The sequence below is a fragment of the Dermacentor albipictus genome, chromosome 3, assembly GCF_038994185.2.
Source record: "Dermacentor albipictus isolate Rhodes 1998 colony chromosome 3, USDA_Dalb.pri_finalv2, whole genome shotgun sequence".
NCBI classification, from domain to species: Eukaryota; Metazoa; Arthropoda; class Arachnida; order Ixodida; family Ixodidae; genus Dermacentor; species Dermacentor albipictus.
The window spans coordinates 130,229,707-130,254,071 of record NC_091823.1 but is presented as its reverse complement, the minus strand read 5'-3'; the positions used below and the strand labels follow the sequence as shown (position 1 = coordinate 130,254,071).

At 46.2% G+C, this 24,365-nt stretch overlaps 1 protein-coding gene and 2 long non-coding RNA genes across 18 annotated transcripts in view; 2 read left to right on the top strand and 1 right to left on the bottom strand.

Moving 5' to 3' along the window:
- Nucleotides 1–1,235: 1,235 nt before the first annotated feature.
- LOC135912838 (uncharacterized transporter YutK-like) overlaps nt 1,236–24,365 on the bottom strand; it is a 48,301-nt gene continuing 25,171 nt past the window's right edge. For 4 of the 16 annotated variants that reach the window (XM_070536056.1, XM_070536054.1, XM_065445385.2 and 1 more), the window contains 6 exons: nt 19,188–19,315; nt 14,492–14,660; nt 11,461–11,607; nt 8,939–9,119; nt 4,858–4,918; nt 1,236–1,445 (listed from right to left, as the gene is read on the bottom strand). In XM_070536056.1, the coding sequence (XP_070392157.1) occupies nt 4,899–4,918; nt 8,939–9,119; nt 11,461–11,607; nt 14,492–14,660; nt 19,188–19,315 (645 nt within the window). In that variant the 3' untranslated portion in view covers nt 1,236–1,445; nt 4,858–4,898. Of the gene's footprint in view, nt 1,446–4,857; nt 4,919–8,938; nt 9,120–11,375; nt 11,608–14,491; nt 14,661–19,187; nt 19,316–24,365 lie in introns of those variants that run through there. The other 12 variants (XM_070536055.1, XM_070536059.1, XM_070536062.1 and 9 more) reach the window with 7 other exon arrangements.
- LOC135912839 (uncharacterized) overlaps nt 9,012–24,365 on the top strand; it is a 53,475-nt gene continuing 38,121 nt past the window's right edge. The window contains exon 1 of the long non-coding RNA XR_011512911.1: nt 9,012–9,139. This is a non-coding gene — a long non-coding RNA (uncharacterized lncRNA). The remainder of the gene's footprint in view (nt 9,140–24,365) is intronic.
- Nucleotides 16,943–18,951, top strand: LOC135912829 (uncharacterized). Its single transcript, XR_010567795.2, has 4 exons — nt 16,943–17,257; nt 17,356–17,534; nt 17,734–17,877; nt 18,384–18,951. It is a non-coding gene; the product is annotated as an uncharacterized lncRNA (long non-coding RNA).

Below are 24,365 nucleotides of genomic sequence, written 5' to 3'. Positions count from 1 at the left end.
TTTCTACTGGGTAACAGCGCAGGAATACGAACTCAGGCACAAAGACGCGCATACACAAGGTAATATATCCTTTCAAATAACGAACCTTTATTTAGCCGGCAGACGTCATTTGTATTGACGACTACGAACAACAATAAAAACCGCGCAATCGATGACACTCCCATTGCCTCGTAATTATCGCCCACTGACTGCAGTTCTTTAGAAACGAAGGCTCTTTTTTACACTGAGCAATAGCGGCGCAGCGTACACATTTTAGAACGGTACGTGCTATATCCACGACATCGATAACCTCTCTGGTCTGCGCTGATTTACTTCTGCAAATAATCTCGCGTTTCTCGAAGGAGTAGTGATGAAATGTCAACAACCCCAACTCGAGACGCTGCTCAGTAGTAACCGACTGCTTGCCCGACCCGTTTCACCAGTCAGGTGCTGCAATGATGCCGGGCACACCCCCAATACTCGGTACACTCCTGCACCTTATCCAGATAAGCTCTCGGCTAATAATGGCGTCTTCTCCTACACGGCCACTAGAATTTGTGGTAATCTAGTCACGCATACCATCGCCGCATGCAGGAAAGTTGACAAGATACGTGCAAGGGCGGAGAATATCGCGATTGTTTATGATTGCCAACTTTATCGTCGACATTCTGCGACATGCAAAAACCGCGATAACTTAGGTTCGTCGGATGCAGCGACGAGGTGCAGTGGTTCCCTGTTTTATTCCTTGCTAAAAATTTTCACTGAAAATCCTCTACGCACCGCTTAAACGCTGCATGGTGTATGCACTTCAGTAACAATATTCCATATGCTTTATTCTTGCGTTTTCGGTACCTTTATTACGGAAATTTAGCCAAATACAATTTTTTCGCCAAAATGGTAGGTCAAACACACGCTAATTTATGGACTGAGCTCGGAAAGGCTTGATAGGGTTACGATGATTCGATAATATTCAGCATCCACAGCTGCAACAAGCACAGTAATGAGTTGCCGCTGCGGTGGAAGTAGACGTATTAACGAATAAAAGGAAAATAGGTAACTCAGCTGATAGGAATCCTACCCGCAAGCGAAGACTTGCGTCAAGGCTTCCTGGCAATCGAGCGTTACCAAGGGCTCGCCAAGAAATAACTGCAAGAGAATCTGGGTAGGATGCACCATACGCCTATAAGCTACCCCTACTTCTCACTAACGAAAAGCACGCCAATACATTTTGTAAAAAACGACAAAAGGAAAAGACGTCATGCGAACTTCGTGATTCATTCATTATATAATGATAGTCCTTCTGTACAGTGCCATGTCTTGTACGTTGGACGTGGCAAATAAGTACACCCAGCCCTTTTCCGTTAAGAACGGTGTCGAGTAAAACTCGCAATAAACAATTATGCTCGAGAATGCTTCGCGAAGTGAATGTGATGGTCTTCGTCTTCTGTGATGAGATTGGTGGAAAGCTGAAAAAGAAAAAAAAGAAAATTATATGCGGATTTCATTTCTCATTACTATTTTTTTGCATTCCATTCAAATGACTCTCGCCTAGTTTTATTGCGTCAGATATAGCATTCTAGTTATTGTATAGTGCTACACCAATGTTACTCATATTCGGGCGGATGACCTTACTGACTGTACCATGCAATCCGGGATTTTGACCTTTGTCAAGAGACGCGTAGTTCTTTTCGTTATTTTTTACACTTCGTGGGAACATACTCTTGGGTACGCAAAGTTTAGCTAACGAAGGATCGCGGCGAAGCAGGCCCCATCGGTGAGCGCCTTATTTTAGGGCACGGCTTTGAATCACCCTAAACATAAGCATTCTCATTCCATGTAGTTTAGGCGCCTAACTCCATCTTTACCAATCCCTCTGTCACTTATGTGGCACGCTTATTGCAGTGTATAAACTTCCAGTCTGACACAGGAGTTCAATCCGTACGCTGTCTTAGTCGCCTTACACAAAAACCACAATGACTTGGAGGTCGCCACCTACTTGAACGCCGCAAATGATTTCATTTTGGGGTGAGAGCTTATGGCGATCTATCTGAGACAAACAGAAATAAGCACTTCCAGTGGTCAGGCACCATTGAGACGGTTGAGTTTCTCCAGCAGCTGGAGGTCACGACGACTGAGAAACCTGGAAGGCCAAGGCCATTGACAAGCGGCCTTAAGTGGCCGCATCAACAGCCAAGCCTTCTGTGCACAATCATATGACATGCCCACTCCCGAGTAAAGTAAACCACTCAGGGTTACCTTGCTCCCAAAGAGCCTGCATGACCCAAAAATGGCTGGCTGTCATCATTGCGTCACCCCGAATTCAGCGCCCCTACATACCAACTTAAGCCTGCTAGGCTGCTATGTATTACCAGCGTCACTGAGAGGAAGGCTTACAAGCACCCACGATAATAAAAACTTGCGAGAAGCTGCATTTGTGCTTGCCTTCCGAACATTATTACCACACACTATGCGATCCGAGCATGGAGCTATTATCGAAGTCGAATTCAGGAAGTAATTGAAGTTGATGTATATTTTTGGACAGCCATAGAAAACAGTGATGAATGAAACAGGCAGCAACAATTTGGTATATTACGTATATTAATTATTGACTGAAATATTGCGGCTATTCTTGAAGTCCTCGCTATATCTTCCAATACCTTGTGCACTATGCATACATGTCTGAATAAATGAAAGAATTCAAAAAAATTAAAAATGATGTTTATATTCACTCACTTGTGCAATCTTGGTCTTCGCAAAGATTTACAGAAAGCAGCTTCTAGAAGCTCCCTTACGGCAGCCATATTTTATATCGATTGCTTATCAAGGTGGATTCCCTTTGGCGTGACGCAACGCTAAGTGTGGGACGTGACCGTACCACGGCCATTCATTCGATCAATGTGCTCGGAAACTATGTAACGTGAACGTAACGCGGAACGAAAATACAGCCCAGGTGACATCAGCAATGTTGCAAGGTGCATAGCCTGAAATCCCGCAACAGGACAGCACAAGACAGCGCTGGTCCTGTGCTCTTCCTTGTCCGTGTGTGTGTGTGTGCGTGTGCGTGTGCGTGTGCGTGTGCGTGCGTGTGTGTGTGTGTGTGTGTGTGCGTGCGCGCGTGCATGCATGCATGTGCGTGCGTGCGTGTGCGTGTGTGCGTTTTTAGCACTGCTGCAAATGAAAGTTCATAGTGTTCAGTGTAAATACGGCCAAGGGTATTAATTAGATGTTCACCACGAGGCAACAGCCTCATTCATCAGCACCCATCCAGAAGTCAACGCAGCGTTGACGCCGACAGTTGACGGATTACCAAATGACCCCTCTACCTGGACCTGACAACGTGAACTAATTGATGAATAGGGCTAACGTCGAATGCTACCGTGGGAACGACTTCGACCTTGGATTCCCAGATTGCTAAATATGCGGTGACGAAGGTGCAACATCGGAGGCGGAGTTCGGCGGAACGTGCGGAACGGTGCGATATCACCGTTGGGATATTGCGACCGATTCGACGATTGTGAATGACCGCGATGCAGTCATCAGATTCCCTAGTCTAGACACCTAATGGAAGGCGACGGCATAGAAAACGGAGACCTCTGGTGCAGTGGCGACTGACGTGTCCTGACGTGAACTGAGACGTTTAATATGCTCCTGCATGAAGTTGGCTCTCGTATTTGGAGCTAGTGTAAATAGTGTAAAATAAACCATTCTTCCTTCATTCCTACTATCGGATGTACACGTCAGTTAGCTTGGTGAATTCTTGGCCCAAACACCACCTCGAGCCATAACAAAAGCGAGTGACCTATGAAGACCCTGTAACGCATTTCCGGCGTCTGCGCGCGTGTGAGGTATTTGATGACAAAATGGCGACTTTAAGAACAGCAACAATATTTCAGCCAAAAAAATCGAAATATTAATTGCGAATGTCTTTACATTGTCTCTTTCGACACTGATTTCTAAGGCTTTTGAAAAAAATCACTTCAAGCTTCACTTATAAATAGAGTTTTAATTCTATAAAAGCTGCACGCTCGAGTCAAATAGTGCGTGGTAATGGTGGGCAGCGCTTGCACAATAGCAGCTTTCAGCGACATTCTGTGGCTTCTTGCTGCGACACGTATATACCGCGTGTGCCGAATACTGAGCACATCGCATCATGTGAGCTGCTTAAGTCTTGCACCACATACTTTTCGAGCTGTGCAGTGCCGGACGCTGCCTGTCGACGACTCCACTCAATCAGTGGCTTTACTAATTAAGCGAAGGCGTGTGTCTCACTGCGACATACTGTGACTGTCGTGGAGCTTGTAACTCGCGAAAAAGTGTGCACCTTTACTTTCACATGCACCGTAATACCGGATACATGGATTATAATAGCAAATGTGGTGGCGACTTGGCGACTTCTCATGACGGTGCGTTGAGTCAATGCGCGCTGAAATGTAATTGAAACTAGGGGCGATATTCCAATACACATATTTCGACGAAGGCAGTCATCCTGAAGGTATTGCTTTGCTCATTACGTTGTAATCTCCGCAAGAATATTCAGACCACATGCGCTGCTTCGTTGTTTCCTTTCTACAATGTTATCGCGACGTTTCTGCTTTCATCAGCGCTGCTTCAAAGGTGGACCCCTGTTCTATGCAGCCTGGGTTTACAAGAAAGAAAAATACTCAGACGTGATCAATCTTCCTTTTTTTTTCTTGCTTCGCGATGCCTGTTCTATGTAGGAACTTCTTTTTCTTGCGTGTAGCGACTACTGTGTACACGTATTGCTAAAGAGCCCGCCAAGACACTCGATGTTGTTACTAGATAGTAAAGCTTGTTCCTACACTTACGGCTGAACTAGTTACGTTGTTGCAAATGTTGGCTGCAAAGGGCTTTACTCACCGTTTAACAAACATCTATCGAAGGAAGCGTTCTTCCAGGTCTCATGTGTCGGTGAGGCTGCCTAGTCCGCAAAAGAAGACAAGAAATTTCACATGCAGTCAATGAGAGCCGGGAGACTTTCGCACGTAGAGCTTTTCGTACGCTCACTAACACGTTTCCCGTTACATTGTGTATTTGAGCTAAAATCCTGGTAATTTCTCGAAACAGTGCCGCAGAGATAGATGTGTTTTTTGTAGCTATTGCCCATCGCTTGAAATATTGTTCAGTGACATTGTAATACCTATGTAAATACCTAAAATTCCACTATTTACCTTCAAACCGAATATTTAGGTAGCGTTTAAACACGAAGTGAGGAAACTTGGTGCTCAAGGCGGTTCCACTTACCTGGACGACCACCAGCCCTGGCGTTTTTTCATTCGTTTTATTACCAATTTCTACAGCGTATGAAGAAATTATTGCCGGGAGAAACGCAAGCTCATCTGCATCCTAGAGCCCATGAAAAGAAGAAAACCCGATTGTGGCATACCAAAAACTATAAGAAATAGGGTGTCTTATGTTTCTTACTTCAACCATTTTAAAAGAAAGGCCACAAAATTTACTGATATAACGGGACTACAGATTAATTATCTGCCCAGGTGGATGTCATCCCAAGGCATAGCAATAACTTAATTAATAACCTAATAATAACTAATTTTAGTACCCTAATAAACTAATTGCACTAAATAACTTCCGATTTACAAACCTTACGGTCCCCAGTTATGAGGGGCAGATGAAGGAAATTGTCCTAAAGGTTAAATTGCAGGTTCCTACATTTCAGGATGGCCATGTATGTGCTGGACCAACTAGCCTGATCACTAACATTGCCATAGTCTATGTAGACAGAAAATAGCTGGCGTAAAATTGTTCGTTCCGTTTGCTTGATTACACACACGGCGCCACGAATTGCGGCTCGCGGTGGAAACCCCCTATTATGCAATATAGGTGGCGTAAAACAAAGCTTCCTATACAGCGGGATGAAGTGGTTTGCCTCACCCCAGCTGCTGAAGTGGCTCTTCATCCAATCGCGAGTTGCATAAGCAGAGAATCGCAACCATCTTTTGCAATTAGCCAAGTGAGGCGGCAGCTTCGGTTTACGCTACGCACAGAGGAGTTTACTGACGTGACTTCTCACATGTCAAATCATCTTGTACACTTTGTCTAATACAGAAAACAATCAAAACAACAGCAATTATATTTACAATGTACTAAACATAGCAGAGGCCTCGTGACAATGTTTACGTTACACTTCAACGTCACAATAGGGTTCAGTGGAGAGCCGCGCTTCATGTGGCCGCGCGCGTAGTCAGGTAAACTAAACGCTTAATTCGACAACAGTTATTTCAGCCTACGTGGCCACCTTGAAATGTAGAAACCTGTAACTTCACAATTAAGACGACTTCCCTCGAAGTCGGCGAGGGTGGACATGTCTGTTTGTTGATTGGTCGTCATGGAATGGCATCTGGCACAGTGCAGCAAAGCGCGGACACAAGAAGAAACGACGGACGGACACAGGAGCTTCCATCTGTCATTTCTTCTTCGCTGTACCAAATATTGCACCAGATACCGATTCCCTTGCAGTTTCGTGCAAAACATGTGCTGTGAAGTTGGTAACTATGAACTTAATGACGTACTTAATTTATTTAGTGAATCGCGATCCCCTGGTGATCCTCTGGTGGTCAATACTAATCAGGAGTTCCTCACTACGGCGTGCTTCATAACCAAATTATGGTTTTGTCGCGCAGAACCCCAGAAATAAATTCGAAATCTGATTCCCACAGCGCCTACCCCAGTCCGTAGTAGGTTTCTCGCCTTTCCTCGCGTTTTCTCTGTCTCCTGCAGTCCATCGTGAATTTTTTTATTATCTAACATCTAGTTCTTTCTCCACATCCGGATATTTTTTTTTTGCGTTTTCCGGAATCTCAGCAGATGGTGTTTTCTGCCTTTTCTCTCCCTCTATCTGTCCTTCACTTTCGTCTATCACGCCGGTACTTTGCATGCAATGTGTTAATTAGTAAGAGGGTTTTTGTGAGCGGGTTCGACTGCACAGTACATGATAATTGTTTTTCGTAGCATGTTCTCCGCTCTTTTATAGAAGTATTAGTTTCGAATTTGACGCTGGCGATTTCTTTTAGTGTTAGAGCTATGTATTGATTGATGTATTATAAAAACAAATAAATCTAGCATAGTTAGAGACGTGCATTATTTCACTCTTTCTTTTTTGCGATCTTCTCGCATTGACGTATTTTCAAGGCTGTAGACTGCTAATGACATTGAATGCCAATGTTTAAGAACACATCGCAGATTTCGTTCCAATGTTTTCGGCATATCCTGACCTTTTTTTCTCGACTCTTAATTTGCCTTGATAAGTTGCTGATTTGGCAATAGTTAAAATCGCTCTCTAGAAGAACCTGTGTCCTTTATTTCCACGTTGAGTGACACATTAAAGCCGAAACAATACTTTACGAATGATAGCTATAGGATAATAAAAGTGACTGGAATGAAATATGGCACGCAGTAGCCTTATATATGTGGGACTCAGAAATAAATAATAAACTGCACGTCATACAGCCACAGTTACGTTTTTGGCCCTCCCCAACAAGATCTCGGCGAACAGATGTCCTATTCTGTCGCCTCAGAATAGGACACACATTTGGCACGCATAATTATCTGCTTACTGGAAGTGAACCTCCAACCCGTGGTAGATGAGGTGAGAGGCTTACCGTCCTCTACGTGCTACTGGAGTGTCGGGAAGCCGAAACGGAGAGAAAGAAACATTTTCCGCTTGCTTACCATTATTACATCCCTCTACACCCGGCTATGTTTCTTGGTAAGGAATCGCTTTTTGACACCAAAACAGTCCTCAACTATTTAAATGATGTCGTACTACACGTTATATGCCCATTAAATTCGTAGAGCATCCTCGCTCCAGAGCATGCCACTGCGATAACAGTTTTACATAGCACATGCCTCCAGGCCCTTGTTCTTCAAGGGCTCTAAGGAGGCATTAGTGCTCTAGCATATCTTATAACCTTATATATTTTTACGCATCATGTCATTCTTTTTAAATGCACCTTAAAGTTCAGAGTACATGTCATAAGTCATCGCCATAATCTTATTATACAGGTTTTACGCACTTTAGCGCGACCATATTTAAGGCCCCTCTACAGCCACGTCACACGAACTTCATCGAACTCATGATTACACTGCGAAGTCATTACCACGGACATAGCGCTCTTTGGCCATACTTGGCCCTTGCGCCATAAAACATCAAACATTCATTCATTCATGGCCTTATATTATTCCTTATGAAATACAATAGCAGTGTGAAATAGAGATTCCCTGTTCAATATTAAGTTTTAATGACCAGCAGCACAATCTACAAGCCTCACCCTCTGCCCCTCCTCTACCCTGTCATGTACTACACACATTCACCCGTGGACAGTGCCTAAGGCAAACAACGAACCGATGTCACCCATTGGTTTGCCATCCCTTCCAAAATTACAATCTAATGTCTATATAATAAATTTTCTAAGAAATGAACGCGCAGATGCTCTCCCTTTCCGTCTTCATTATGAAAGAGGCGTCACACGATAGTCTCGTCGAGCCTCGCTATAACGAAATCGCCTCCGATCGGAGAAATTCGCCGCGGTAGCCCAGTGGCTGTGGCGTTAAGCTGCAGGTCGCGGGTTCAATCCCAGCTGCGGTGTCGACGTCCGATGCCGGCGGAATACAGAAAAAAAAAATTAGTATACCGTGCATTTGATGCGCGTTAAAGAATCCTAGGTGGACATGCCCTATAATGAGGTCGCTGTTTCAACGCGCAAAAACCCCCGAATTCGTTACAAGCACATCTCTGTTACATGCGAACATCCTCGAAAAAATATTTCTATTTACTTTGTTATATCCGATAATTCGCAATATCCGCGTTCGTTACATCGGTGTTCGATAGTACAACATAACACCGCAAGCATTTGCGGTCGATCTCTTAGTGTGTTCGAGCAACCGTAGGGGGAAGCTCAGGCTGGCGCCCTTTCGCACTCACCGGCTACGCAGGCACTGAGTATGCTTGCCGAGCAGCCGGCCCACAGCGCTCGGACGGCCAACTCGGAGGCGTCGGACAGGCGACGCGGACACAGCGCGGCCAGGCTGCCCAGCATGACGCCCATCGAACACAGGTTGCCGAAGCCAGACAGCGCGTACGTGGCCAGCATCGCGGAGCGGGCCTGCCGATATGTGAGCGCAGGTGAGCGCACTGTGAGTCAACGAAGGCGCGCGGCATTTGTGGTACTCGTAACGGACTGCGGCGGAACGTCTGGGGCGAAATTGAAATTTAGGGGTGGACCAACAATCTTAGGGTTGGTGAACCTAAATTGGTGGGTGGCCCAACTTTAAATTTAGGGTGACCCAACCTAAATTTGGTTGTGGTCATATATATATATATATATATATATATATATATATAGAGAGAGAGAGAGAGAGCGAGAGAAAGAGGCGCCCAATAAAGGTACCGGCGAACCGCCTTATATATCCATTGTATGCTGACCGAATATACCCACTTCTGTGTAACAAACAAATAACTTGACTTAATGCATGAACCTTATCGCACAAAATCTGACGTTGGTGACGTCACTCGGTGAAAAGTCATTCCGTACCACAACCACGCAAGCCCTCCGGGGTGCGCAGATGCGCAACTGAATTGAGTGAACTCCTCAAAGTAAAATACGTTAGAAAAATTGTAAAGTACGACCTAAACACAACCTGCAGACATGATAGCGTCGGAGTTTAACCTGAATAAACCAGAAAACGTAATTCTTTTACGTGGAAACTCAAACACACACCCCTTTCCCGAGCGGGGGGCTGGCTCGGTTCCTTGCAACACCACCATCGTGCTCGGCTCCACGCATCCGCAAGAAAGCTGCGGTTGCCGGGAAGCGTATTTCAGATTGCTAGCAGGTACAGCGGAGCGTGGCACTTGTGGAGACGATGGATGTTTGCGCGCATGCGCGAGTGAGAGCGGTTGCGAGAGAGGAAATGTGGGTACTTTTGCTCCTTGGAAATACGACTCTGCCTAGGTACTACGGAGGAGTTTCTTGGTGCGCACTGTGTGCGTTTGTCCCTAGGCGTGGCGGCCGAAGTCAAGGGGCGCGGTAGTGATGAACTCAGCATTGCAAGTTGACGGCTCGCCACAATTATATTTATTCATTCATTTTTTTGTGATGAAAACAACGTGTCACTATTTAGCATTATTGGCGGCGCCTCCAGGACACCCAAGCAGCAACGGGGACATCAACGCTAGAACCCGGACTGGTCCGTGGGTTGGGGCTCGCAGAGGCCTGCGCGTGCCAAGGGAGTATAAAATCGGCTGTCCGCTATCGCGGACAGCCAATTTTTTATTCCAGCACCCCCTGGCACGCTTCGCCTTCCGCGGCCCCAACGTACGGGCCGCCCTGCTTCCAGCTTTGATCCCCCTGCTACCGCTTGGGTGCCCCGGAGATCCTGCGCCGCCTGCTTTAATATAACCTCAGGTGCTTTCCTGAGGCCTCCGCTTGCCGGTTACACGTGGCCTCCTGGAGCTGTGTTTGTAGGAAATACGATCTATCGTCGCAACAAAAAAAGCGGCCCACGACTTATGCAGCACCTGTCACAACATTGCCCCTTCAGACACAGCGATCACCAAGCGGCGTCCGCGCCCACTGCCTTACCGCGCGGGCTGCCAGCGGCGGAGCGCTCAACCGCATTCCGCAATGCCGGCATGTCTAGGAGACAAACCAATACAATGCGCGCTAAGAAACCTCCTCCGTAGTGTTTAGGCTGAGTCATATATACATATATATATATATATATATATATATATATATATATATATATATATATATATATATATATATATATATATATATATATATATATATATATATATATATATATATGTAAAGGAGCAAAAGCCCCCAGATTTTCTCTCTCGCGCCCGCTCTTACTCGCGCCTTCGCAGAAACGTCGAGCGCCGTCAAAACGCCATGCCACGCTGTACCTACTAGCAATTGTAAAAACTCTGCGGGGAAGCGTGACAATCAGTTATGGATATTTTAAGTCTATCGCGTTCTACATTTTATAATGTCGGCTCAGGCGCATCAATAAATCGCACCGATGTGCTATTGAAATGGCGACACGTAATATTGGACAGCTTCTCTGTTTTACTTCATTTACTTTAGTTTCTTCAGCCAGCGCTTTGCTTCCGCGCTGGCCGCATGCCTACTCGCTCACACTTTCGCCATACCCTCCTCCGCTTTCCGCCTCATGGTTCCGCTGCACCCTCTTCTTCTGTTTCCCTCCTTGCGCTCTCTTCGCTATCACCGTCTTTCATGCTTCGCTGCGTGATAGACGGCATTTGTACCTTTAGGCGCGTAAAACTTGTTGCAGGGCTATAGGTAAACAATGCACTACGCGCGTTCTTGTGCCTTTCTCGCTCGATTGCTTACGAACAGGTTTCATCGAGGGCGATATTTCTGTGCATCCAGCTGCTCAAGCATCATCACAGTCACACGCCCGCAATGCAGCACGCACGTCGAGCTTTTTGGCGAGCAGCGATTGGTAGGCGATGAACTCGTTGGCCACCACCTTGATGCCGATAACTTCGCCCACGTCGGCGCAGTCTTGCCATGGCACGCCCATGCTCAGTGCCAGCGGGGTGAACGCCCGGCCCAGCACATTCTGCGGAGCGCCAGCGCAAACGCCGTGAAGCGCTTACGGCAAGGCATGCGTTGGCGCAATGTTTCTTTGTGCTTGTAGCACCTATTTTAACTGCACAGAGTACGTGCGTTGTTCTCGAAACAGCACGAAAACGCTGCGCGCAATGCTGATATACACTAGTCCAATGCAAGGCGGCTAAATTATAAATTGTCGCCAGGGAAGGGCATCAGCGCCATCGCTATCAGCGGCAGCCGTTTCCCCCACGTGACCTTTGCGACGAATTTGATTTGTCGCTATGATTATCATGTCGCCACTGGGTAGCACTTGTGCGTCATTCGAATGCAGGTGATGAAGTACTTTACACTTGTTTGCGGTAGCTTTGAGGTCGTGCTTCGGTAACACACTTGAGCATTTATTTTTCGAAACTGGCTCTAAACAATGCATCTATGTGGTTCAGTTCTCTGAAGTAGAATAGCGTTGTATCGAAGATGTGCGCGTACGTTTGTGTGCGTTGAAACAGCTTGTGGTTGTCATTACCTCGAATTCGTTCATTGGAGCCGCTTTAAAGGCCGCTTCTACCATGGTGACCCAGCTCAATATAGATAATGAAGAATGCTTATCTGAGGTAAAGGTTACGATTTATGTTAAAATAATTGCGCTTGCGCCAGAATTATTCGTAGCTATTGACATTACGATTGTTCTGCATCGTGGAGGAATATTTAGGTAACATCTCGGTTATTATGTAGTTTGAGCAACAACAGCTCTTGTAAAACTAGCTAGCTTGTACGAAACCTTACAAACTTCGTATGCGGAACATCGAAACAAAGCAAAACGCGCACCATAATCTTCATTCAGTCAAGACAATATTTGAAGTGTACATATTCTTCTGCTTCTTTTACAGATCAAGAAAGTATGAAACGTTGCACGCACACAATGGAGTCGGCTAACATGAGAGAAGGTTCATTATAGATCACTTAAAGACGCCTTCGTACTCGAGTGCGGATTAGCGGCAAAAGTGCATTTGAATTTCTGCAAGCACTTCTTTGGTTTCGCGTTGTACAAGTCAAGCTGGTGTCATACGATAGGATTTATGTGCCACCACCTTTGCGGCAGCAATCTTTTCCAAACAGCACTGCACTCATGTGTCGATAGCCATGTTTATATTAGTTTTAGTGAGGAGCATCGAATTAACTTTCAAGCCTATCGCATCTCATATAAACGAGTCAATTCGCTAGGAAGGCTTGACGCATCAAATGCGCCAAGCAGGGGTTTCGGATGAAGAATGCGCATTTCAGCGGCCCACGTAAACTGTCACGAAATATGGTAAAGCACATTCTGCGAGATGGTAATCGGCTAAACAATCGGCGACGATTGCTGCTGCACTGCCGGACTGCAAAACAAAAATGGCGGATTACAGAGCAGGCCGCACGCGATTTTTCTTTCTTTTTTTTCACTCGTGAGTGCATTACCCGAGCACCTTACGCGGATTGAAACAGCGTCTTCTTTGTCAATAATGATTGACATCAACGTCAGGGAGTTATTTGATTAGCGGCGTTAACGCAGTCATGTCCACCTTGAGGAGATGTGCTCGCCTGCCACTGGACGTGGCAACAGTTACGGACACGCTGCGAAATTTGAATATCCTGATACAATATCTCATAAGGAGCAAACAAACACTGACACCAAGGACAACATAGGGGAAATTACTTTCGCTTAATAAGTGAAATAAAGAAACGATAAATTATTGTAAAGGAAAGTGGATGAAAAAACAACTTGCCGCCGGTGCGAAGCGAACCCACAACCTTCGCATTGCGCGTGCGATGCTCGACCAATTGAGCTACCGCGGCGGCGTTTCCCCATCCACTTTCTTGGGTATTTATGTGTACTAGTAGAACCCTGGGAGTGTTAGCCGGCGCCACCACTCACAGGCCTTGGCGGCGGACGTAGAACGTCCATTGTGCCGCAGGCGTCACGAGAACGTGATCTTTTTGGATGAAGGCAACTGGTCAATAAACCCCACACATGCTACCTGAAAGCATCAATGTTGCTGGATTCAAGACACTCATTATGTAATAAACGAGAAAAAGAGGTTTAACCGAGGGGCCCGATTTTTATTAGTCATATCATAAGGAGCCAACAAACACTGACGCCAAGGACAACATAGGAGAAATTACTTGTGCTTAATAAATTAAAAAAGAAAGAAACGATAGATTATTGGAAATGAAAGTGCATGACAAAACAACTTGCCGCAGGTGTGAACCGAACCCACAACCTTCGCATTTCGCGTGCGATGCTCTACCAATTGACCTACCGCGGCGCCCCATCCGCTTTCTTGGGTATTTATGTGTACTAGTAGAAGCCTGGCAGTGTTAGCCAGCGCCACCACTTTTTCATCCACTTTCATTTCCAATAATTTATCGTTTCTTTATTTCACTTATTGAGCGCAAGTAATTTCCCCTATGTTGTCCTTGGTGTCAGTGTTTGTTGGCTCCTTATGATATGACTAATAAAAATCGGGCCCCTCGGTTAAACCCCTTTTCTCTCGTCTGATACAATATGGTATGTTTTCCAAAAATTATATGGCTAAATATGTCTACCCCGGACAAAGGAAGGAGAACCTGACGTAATGTATCCGACAATCTGCAGGTGTTTTTATGCATTTCCTAGCGCAACACCAAAAGCACACTTATCGGAAATTACGAGCTTGAATTCTCAAATAAGACACCAAATCGCGAACTTTCCAAGTATCACACGAGACCGAAAGATGCGCATTCATGTAAACCAGGGTTTAGGAGTAAATTTGACGCGGTAATTTAATACAATACGTTTCTGCCGCATGTACGTAAACGCGGCTGCTGGGAATGTGAGCGGAACAGTACAGTAACGTTCATTCCTCTGGCGGTACCTCGAACGTGACGTCCCTCAGGCCCATAACATCGGCGGCCCACCGGAAGACGGCGTTGAGAAAGTGGATGAACGCCATGAAGGCCACGATGTTGGCGAGGATGCCTCCGACTAGGGCTAGGCACGCTATGGCGCCCTTGGCGCCCGCCTCCAGCATGCTGGTGTCCGTGCTGCGCCACGTTGATGAAAGTGTCGACTTTGTTGTTGGAAGTCATGACGCAGGTAATGAAGACTGGTCCAGCAGCTTGTAAGAATGAGCGCACTAACGATGACGACATAACCAAGCTTTAGTAATGCCAGCGCAGAGAGAGAGAGAGCGCTTTATTATACCATCGCAGGGAAACGCAATGTATGCACTATTTCCGCGTGTCGTCTACGCTCTATGCGTACGCGACAGCAATGAAGTTCAGCAATGTGGAAAGTTGGTATAGTTGGTGATTGATCATCATACCTTGCTGGTAAAGCAGCGACACTCGCTGCGAGTGTCGTCTTGTGTGTCTTCTCTGTGTCTGTGTCAGTGCGCTGCTTTACCAGCAAGGTATGATAATAGGTGACAGCGTTCTTTTTCGGACACATTCGCTAAGCTAAGAATTTTGGCGCTATAACGGCGGTTATTGTTAAGGAACGTGTGTTCAGGCATCGTGCTGCCACTGTTTTAGCGACGGTGACCCGCACCTTGAAAGAGATGAAAAGCCATAGCTGTTCTTTCTTGCGATTCTTGTGGCATCACGCATCACCCGGGTAGCCACTTCTTTTAGGCCGACTGACAATATACCTGTCATTGGTTTTTGTTTTTTGTTATTGTTTTATACACGCGCAATCCCACGTAGATGTAAAGCAGTGACTCAACAATATTTTCTTTCTGAAATATTTGGCGCACAATGGCTTGAATTTTGCTGAATGAAAGAAGTGAAGCGCAATCGTTTCATTTAATAATGCTATCAATATAAAGGTCTTTGTAAGGCTGGAGGATACTAACACACATGGATACAATATACAGAAAAACTATGAAGTAAATACAGAATTTTCGGACCGCCACAACCACCTTAAAGGGAAGCTGAAGAGTCTGTCGAATTCAATAAGACGCTCATATACGGATGCGGGAACCTTATAAAACATGTAGGTAAAATTTGGGGGTTTTTTTTTTCAATTATGAGCGACGTAATCGTCGGTTGAAATTGCGCTGTAGCTCCGCCTCCCGTCGAGTGAGCGAGCGGAACGGAGACCGGAAGCCGCGGTGTTGTGACGTCAACTCTAGTATTTCGTTCCTTTGCAGCGTCCGCGACCGTGCCTGACCGCGCTTGTTTCTGCGTGCGTGCCATCGTAATCTGCTTCCATCAACCCTGCATTCCTTTGCTGGTGCGCCTACGTGTATGTAGAGTGGTAGTCAACGTGCGTGGTAGTCAACGTGAGTGGTAATCAACGCGAGTGGTAGTCAACGTGCAAGTCAACAGATGGTCACTACATGTACTGCATGAACCGGGAAGCTTTTCACGCGTTTAAACCATCTTTGTAGATTGCCGACAGCTTTGGACAGCGCACAAATGCCGATGATCGCATCCCCGCTTACGTTCCACGAGGAGGCATGCAGGAACACAACACTACAGTTGTTTGACCGGAAACGAGCTCACTAGGTCGGCGAAAGATCGGCGAGATCACTAGATCACTTTGCAAAAAACATACTCACCAAAGAGCATTTCCAACACGAGGAGATCCCAAGATTTTGCTTTCGTTCGCGTCGAAAGCACTGCTCGCACCAGCATCGTTTGCTTCTTCGAGAGGCCGGCTCTTCGCAATCGGCTCGTACATGTAGGGAGTAACGCCGAACTCCTCAGAAAAACGCAGTCTCTCTAAATTTTCCATTACCGTCTCAGAAAAACAGCACCAAACTACCTGGCCCCTCGCTTCATGTGTAGCGGCAGCGGTCGGTTACTAGCGTTGACGTCACGAGGCGCACCGACCAATCACATGTAGAGACGAGACGCGCGAGCTGGGCGTGTCCGCTGCTGCACTTTTCGTCGAAATAAAATATATTTGCGCTTTCTTTCGCTCAATTTCGATAGGATATTCGAATTCGGAAGGTTGAAAACCATTATGTACAGATGTCCACTCATTTTTTTCTTGAAAACCTTTCAGCTTCCCTTTAATCATCAACAATCAAGCCATGACTGTCTCTACGCTGCGAGACAATGTGAATACTATTTGTTTACAGGACAGCCCTATGAAAGTACCGTCAGTCACAAGATACATTAAGAATTTCTCGGTAATAAGATTGCACGTTAATTTATTTTATCAAGGAATCTTATCTTAAGGCTACATCGCTACGTTCGAAGAATTGTTTTAAGGTTACGTTTGCCATGGTGGCCAACGTGAGCCATTACACCAAAACTGTGTCATAGCTGAAAGGTATGCGCCGTACACCACCTTCATTTGTTTTCTCTCTACGAGCTGTGTTTGCGTATAGGCCTCGGGCGCTGCTGTTTCAAATCAGACATGCAGCGCCACGGCGGCGGCGGCTGGCGAAATGTCCCTGTTCCCTGCGCGCAGCCGCGCCTAGCCGCAGCAGGTGGACGATGGCCCCTATCAGTGCAAGCGTGTGCACGCGGCGAAAACAGTCGATTTCTATCTACTGTTGCGAGTGCGGATGTTATAACAGCTACAAGAACACGGCCGGGAAACTGCCGAAGGTGCTGTTTTATCATTTTCCTTGGAAATCGTACGAGGCTGATAGGCGACAACGTTGGATCGCTGCCGTTCGGCGCACCAGGTAAGCAAACGCGTCCTGTCTTCGCGCGGTTCCTGTCGCTTTCTCTCAAGGTAACATTAACACAGTGTTGGTTCCTTGCTTTCTGTTATTATTTTTAGCCCGAATGGAGATTTGTGGCAACCAGTGCAACGCAAGACAGTCATTTGCAGTGCTCACTTTGTCGGTAACAAATCGAGCACGATTGCCCCGGCTATCCCGCCTATGTGCCAACTCTGTTTCCGCCGTGTTACAGAAGTGATGCGGTACTACCGGCACGAAAGCTCGACAGATATAAGATGTGAGTGTTATTAGTAGAAAGGTTACCCGTGAAGTGGTCAGAGTCGGCTGTGAGAAAAATTGCTGCGATGCTACAGTTCTTTACGACTTTGAAGCGCGGCTCAACCGATAGTTCAAAGAAATTGTTGCGCCTCCATGAAAACCGAAAACGTATTGCAGTATTCATTAAGCGTGCTTACAGCTGTTTTTTTTTTTTTTAGGGTTCAGCGGCGTCGCGCGTGCTTCAAGCACAGACATCCTAGAGCGCGATCACGGCGTCTGCGGATTCCTTTGAGAATTCCTCGACTGACCTCGCCGACGAAATCATTGCATCACCGTAAGAAACTGGCACATCCGCATCCGTGGTGAGCAAAAGTGTTATATATTTATTATTATCACGAGAGACTAGCCTTCAGGCACGTTTCGATTGCATCAGTGGCCTAGCCAGAAATTTTAGATGAGCCACGCCCTCGATAAGGAATAGGTGCTGGGTAGACAGGTGTGTACCTCTCGTGCTCGGTGTCCCATAGTAAACAGAAAAAAAATTATTTGGGAGCGACACTTGCCCTGATGCACCATCCTCTGGCCACACACCAGTTGTAAGCGTTTGCTGGAAGCACTGTATTGTGTCTGAATTCAAGCAGTGTTTCGAGGCATTTCATTTCATGCACCAAAGATTATAAGTGGTCCTAATGGCAGGGAACATGTATTCGATCGCGTCTCCATTTAACTAATATCTCATTACTCAATTGTTCCTATCAACCAAGACATTATTCTTTTGCTTGAGATTAACGCAAGATTTCAGTGCGTTCAAGTTCTTCCCAAGCACTTAAAACAAAGCTTGACCTGATGCTTTTCTACAACTTTTCAGATGGCCCAGACAGATGCAGATTTTAACGGAGGCGTTTGCACTCTGTTCCTCTCTGTGACAGCAGAAGGCGCCGCATCCACACAAGTTAGCCATACAAACATTGTTGAGAAATGTGTACAAGCATGTGCATCTGTGAGATCGACAGCTATGGCACCGAACGAGCGCAACTGTGCATTTCTTGGCTCTTCATTCGTGCGACGCATTTTCCTATGATTTCCGACGGACCGACGGCACTGTGTAGTTCTTCTCTCACGCAGCAAACGTGATTAGCGGAGTACAAGTCGCCACCACGAAGCAAACTACTTCGTTTGAAGCATTCCTGAACGTTTGCTATTCGTCCGCAGCCGCAAAACAGCAAGCGGGGCTCGTTTTGCGTTGCCATTTTCACGCGCCGACGTTCACCGCACACAACTTCGAGCGACGCGCCGGGAAGGGAACAGGGACAAAATGCGCGATGTAGCCGCATTGGCGCTGCGCACTTGGAGAGCGGTGGCGCCACCAACTGAGCGCACGAGGAGTGTAACCTATAACAATAAAACATGCTGAACAAGAGCGTACCTTCAAGACAGCAATTACATTTACTACGTTACGCAGTGCATTGCAAAACGAGCAATGCATTGGTATTCTTCTTTACGACTGCTTACTTCAGCTGCATCCCGGTGTCATGCTAGAAAACAGTAAACGATGAAAACAAAAAAAATCGAAGTGAAATACCTAATCAGGTTTAAAAAAAAAACAAGATTTCTTGTTTCCTTCCTGAGCCTGCTCATTCATCAGCGTTCATTCGCGGTCGTGCGCACATACCTGCTGTGCGTGTAAATGCGCACGGTGACAACGCGCAGCTCCTCCGTTTCTGGGAACAGCAGCTTGGAGAGGAGCAGCGACGACGGCGCGGCCAGCACAGCCGCAGTGACCAGGTGCTGGGTGTCCACCTGCGGGTGTCGCGTCCGTTGTGTCCAGGTGGTGGAGACGAAAGCGTCGCCGGCCATCATGCGAAACACTACAGCGCTACTTATTCGTGTAGCACTCTTTGCCTATTGCCCTGCGGGGGCACACCTTGCGGGGAAGATGAATAATTTGCTAGCCTCTCATGGCGTGCATTATACCTTAAGCAATGGCGAAAACGCGCAGCTTTTCGCTCATGGCCAATGTAGAGGCTTGCGTTGTTCTACTATTTGAAAGTGCAATTCAAATGCGCAAGCGCAGTTCAACTGCAAAAAGTGTGGCTCAAATGCAAAAAGTGCAGTGGGCCTGGTGGAACCAACAACTGCGGGCAGTTCACAATGCGCTCAGCTTACGTATTTCAGGTTACAGTTATCCTTGCGCCTGCAGAGACGATGATAGGTGCCTATTTGCTCTACCAAGCCCACGCATACTGCTCTCCATCGTATGGGATTGTATTCATGTCTGCACGTTACTACTGTGTGGGGATGTCGAAGAAAATCCCGGTCCTAGCAATGCTGAGATGTTCGAAAAGCTGTTAGCAGGTCAACATGCAATCCGTAGCGACTTGAAACAAGTGAAGTTGAAACTTACCAGAACTGAAAAGATTATGAGCAAATTCGGTGCGCGTTTAAACAAAGTCGAGAATAAACTGAAGGAAGTGAGCGAAAAGCTGGCACTATCGATAGTCTAAATGATAATGATAAATTATCTAAATGATAAATGCAGCAACAAAGTTAAGCTTACTGCACTGGAGGACAGAAGTCATCGAAATAACTTCCCTGTCTTTGGAATTACGGAGGGGCCGAAAGAACCTGAAGAGGTACTTTGTCACTTCGCAAAGTTATAAATTAAGTTTTTTGTGATAAACTTGGAATAAATTGCGAATCGGTAGCTAGAATACACCGGCTTGTGAAATCTTCGTCAAGCCGACGGGTTATTCTTTATTTTCAGGACTATATTGAGAAACAGAAGGTGCTTAGCACATCTGCAAGGTTAAATGGGACGAACATTTTTATCCAAAATGATTAGTCTTTGGAAGCCCTAAGAAAAATAAAACAGCTACGGCAAACTACGAAACATGATAAAACGTGAAAAAGTGTCGCTCGTAAATGATAAACTTCGCATTGGAAAAAGGCTTTACGTATGAGATGATGCATCTTCCACACGTGTTCCAGTTGTGGCTGCTGACAGCAAGGCATCCGAATCATAGCAATCACAGATTTTTGCGTATCCTTTTATTGAATGCCAGTAGCATTGTCAACAAAATCGACAAACTTACTTACTTACGCAGCTCACTTAGTGGTTTTGACCGAGACCTGGTCAAATGGAAGCATTTGTGATTGTGAAATTATTTTTTATTACATTTATCGAGGCGATCGTGGTTCACGTGGTGGGAGAATTGCAGCGACAAATGTCTACGTTATGCAACAGATCGAAGAACACGAGAGCTTGTTTCTAAATGTCACAACAAATGAGTGGTCGTTTGCACTCTGTGTGGTTTACAGGGTACCAAATGCTGATGTCTTTTCCTCCTAGATTATGTAATCATTTTGTTAAGATTTGCAAACGTAATATCATAATAACAGGAGACTTGAACATACCATCCATTAACTGGAGCCATTTTTCGTATGGTAAATGCGCTAATACGGATGCTATTCTTGATATGAAGCTTGCGTTGAATGTTAAACCAATTGTATGTGATTTTATTAGAGAACAAGCACATATAGACCTTTCTTTTCTTAGTGAATCATTTTCTAAATGTACGATTACTGTTGAACCGGGTATTTCAGACCATAAGTTGTTATTTTTCACCTGTTCCTGTCCCAGGGACGCAAGATGCAGTCGGTCTAGTGCGACAAATCGTAGACATTCTGAACAAAGTCATGACATCTCAAATATTATTTAAAGAAAACACTTGTTATTGATGCTCATTCTAAGAATTTTCATGACCCATGGGTCACGCTAAACAGGTAGTGCCATTCTGCATTGAAAACTTTGTACCTATGGGAAGGGTTACTAAACATCACAAAAATCTGTGGCTTAGTCGTGAAATCACCCCATTAAATGTAAACTAAAACGAACCAGAAAGAAACAAAATAAGTGTAAGAATACTCTCATGGAACTGAGGAATGAATTGGCAACTAAGGCGCGATAAGCAAAGCATAACTGCTTCCCATTTTCTCTTCCAGCATTTCTTAGAACTGATCCATCAAAATTTTGGCGTTACCTCAGAAAGACAAATGAGTCTATTAAAACATTTTCAGCTATATAGCTCATGCGTTACTGATATAGCTCATGCAATTAATGCATATTTTCATAGTGTTTTTCCCCTAATGGCAACCACAGCCTACGCAAGGAACCTTTCATGACAAACGTACCATGACAACTAGGGAGGGGGTTCTATCCATGGTACGTAAATTGAACGAGAAAAGAAAGCGCAGGTAAAGATGACATCCCTACTGCGTTCGAGAAACGCTTTGCAGCGCTGATTGCAGACAACTTGTGCAAATCTTTTTCAGCTTTCTTTAACCACTAGTGAGCTTCCTGATGACTGGAAGATAGCGCACGTTGTGCCGATTTTTACGGAAGGCGACGAGCTTCAGATAACAAATTACAGGCCTGTGTCGATTATATCTACTTGTTCTAAACTTATGGAACACGTCATAGCTGGCTATATAAGGTCTTTCTTGTGTAACGATAAAATTTCGCCTCGTTATCAACACGGATTTACTCCAAGGGAAGATCTACTACGACTCAGCTACTGACCACTGCACATGACTTTATAAGAACAACGGACCACTTAGGGCAAACAGATGCATTTTTATTGAATTTAGCAAGGCATTTGACAAGGTACCACATGCAAAATCAAAACATACAATCCGGCTTTTGCGGTGCGCATGCGCATTGCCCTAGCAGCTGAGCCCCGAAGCAATTTGGCAGGCGCACCGCCGGAGTCGACTCTCTCCACCGAGTGAGTGGAGTACGGCCGTGGCAGGCGCAGCACTTGTCAGTGGAATAAGGCGCCAGCCGTTTCTCTTAGTCTCTTACAGACCGGCACATATACGTGCCTTACCGTTCTACACGGTGTACCACTACGTATATCGCGACGACGCCTGCCCGTCTAGCGGGCAGACCTCATCTCTAGCACACATTCTCCAGGGGTGCAGGTCGAGAGAACCCCTAGTTCAGCAAGGAGGAGTGGGACTCGCGTTTGCGTGACCCCGCTGTAGCCAATCAAATCCTAGCTGTCCGGCGTGCCCCTGATCGGGCCAATGGGCTAGACGTGCTAGTCCCGACGTGGGACTATCCAGTGAGCGACGAGGTCGCGTCCTCACCTGAACTCCAATAAAGTTCTTTCACTCACTTGTCAGCCTTGCCATTCTTGCTGCCGCGCGCACGGAAAGCCTTTCGAACACTACTGCCACCACAATTTAGCGCGATGCCAATGTCGTGTCTCGTATACGGCTGCACCTTCCGTGACCATCCCAGCAGGGCAATGCGGATTTTCCGATTGCCGTCGGTCAAACGCGATCGACAACGTCGCGAACCCTGGATTAGGGCTGCACTTTGTGACAGGTATGTATTGGCATATACAGTTTACCTCTGTTTTTGTTATTACTGACTCATACGAATAATCTAGACGAAGACGCAAATATGTTTGAGCTAGCGAAACAAACGATCTCTGAGCTCGCGTGACCTAGTTGAGTGAAACGCGAAGTGTTTTTTTTTTTTTATCGTCTCCATGCGTTCGTCGCTAGAACGCCGTAATTTCGCGACCTCACACCATGCACATTTGCAGCTTTATAAACGCTCAGCGAATGCTCGTGATGTCGGCCTAGTTATCTGTCGGAGCCAAGTTCACCTGCATTGCCGGGCTGACGTGGGAAACAACGTGCACTGTGGAAGTAGCTGGTAGTGCTAGTTAGCAATCGTTGCTAGTTGTCATTTCGTCATTCTTGTCCTCACCAAGTAACAATTACTTGCAGATGGCTTTTATGTTCGTTTAGCGAATCTGGATGTAGTACGGTATGTACTAAGGCTCATTTTCCTCTGCGGCATCTTCTAGGGTCGAGTGGCACGTCTTAAGGCCAGAATACATGGAGCGAACTTTCACGACGAAGTTCGGGCGGCAGAAAATCAGCCACGGCGCGACACCGTATGTTCGTCGGGCTGCGCTACATGGAGCGAAGACACGGCGGCCGCCGCCGGCGAGCCGCTGCGTTGTTGTCAGTGTGGCTAGACGAGGCAAAAGCGCTGTAGTGAAACACATGACAAAAAAAAACTTTAACGACAACTATTATTGCTTTTGAATTGCGGAACACTCTAAAAACGCGTAAAATTTTGTTTAGAAATGTCCCACAGGATGGCACGCTTCTGAACAGCCGAAAATAATTTGTCGTTAAATTCCAGCCGCGCCTCTTTGAATACCATGAATACGAAAAGCGGGAGACCAGCGTGAACGATAGAGCGGGATCGGGATATACGGACAAGCGGGGAAGCCAGGTCGGAAGTCGGGGCGGATAGTGAGACCTGATTGGCTCGCTTTGGGGCGCCGCTCGTTTGCCGCTTCCGGTATCGCCGACGCCCGACGAACTTTTCTGCACCAGCTAGATCGGCGGCGAACGACGATTTCTCCGCCGCCGCGCGTCGCGCGTACGCCGCCGGGCGTCGAACGCCGACTATTCGTCGCATATTCGCTCCATGTATTCTGGCCTTTATTGTGTAACTGACGCATTTCAGCGGCGCCTTCGCTGTCGCCCACACATCTGAATTTCATGCTGACACATGTACTTGTTTATCTTTTTCAGGTGACCGCTTTTCACCGTCAAACAAATATCGCTCAACGCGGGACGCGCCCCGCATGTATCGGAAGTTTCTCGAATGTTATCGATCGTTCTATCCGCGGTCTGTTGTCGCCGAACCTAGTGTAATCTGATTGCAGGTGTGAGCGACGCGAGTGGTGTACAACTTTCTGGAAGACACGCGGGTACCAGCGATTACTCTCGAACGTTCGATGGTATGGTAGGGTAAAATATT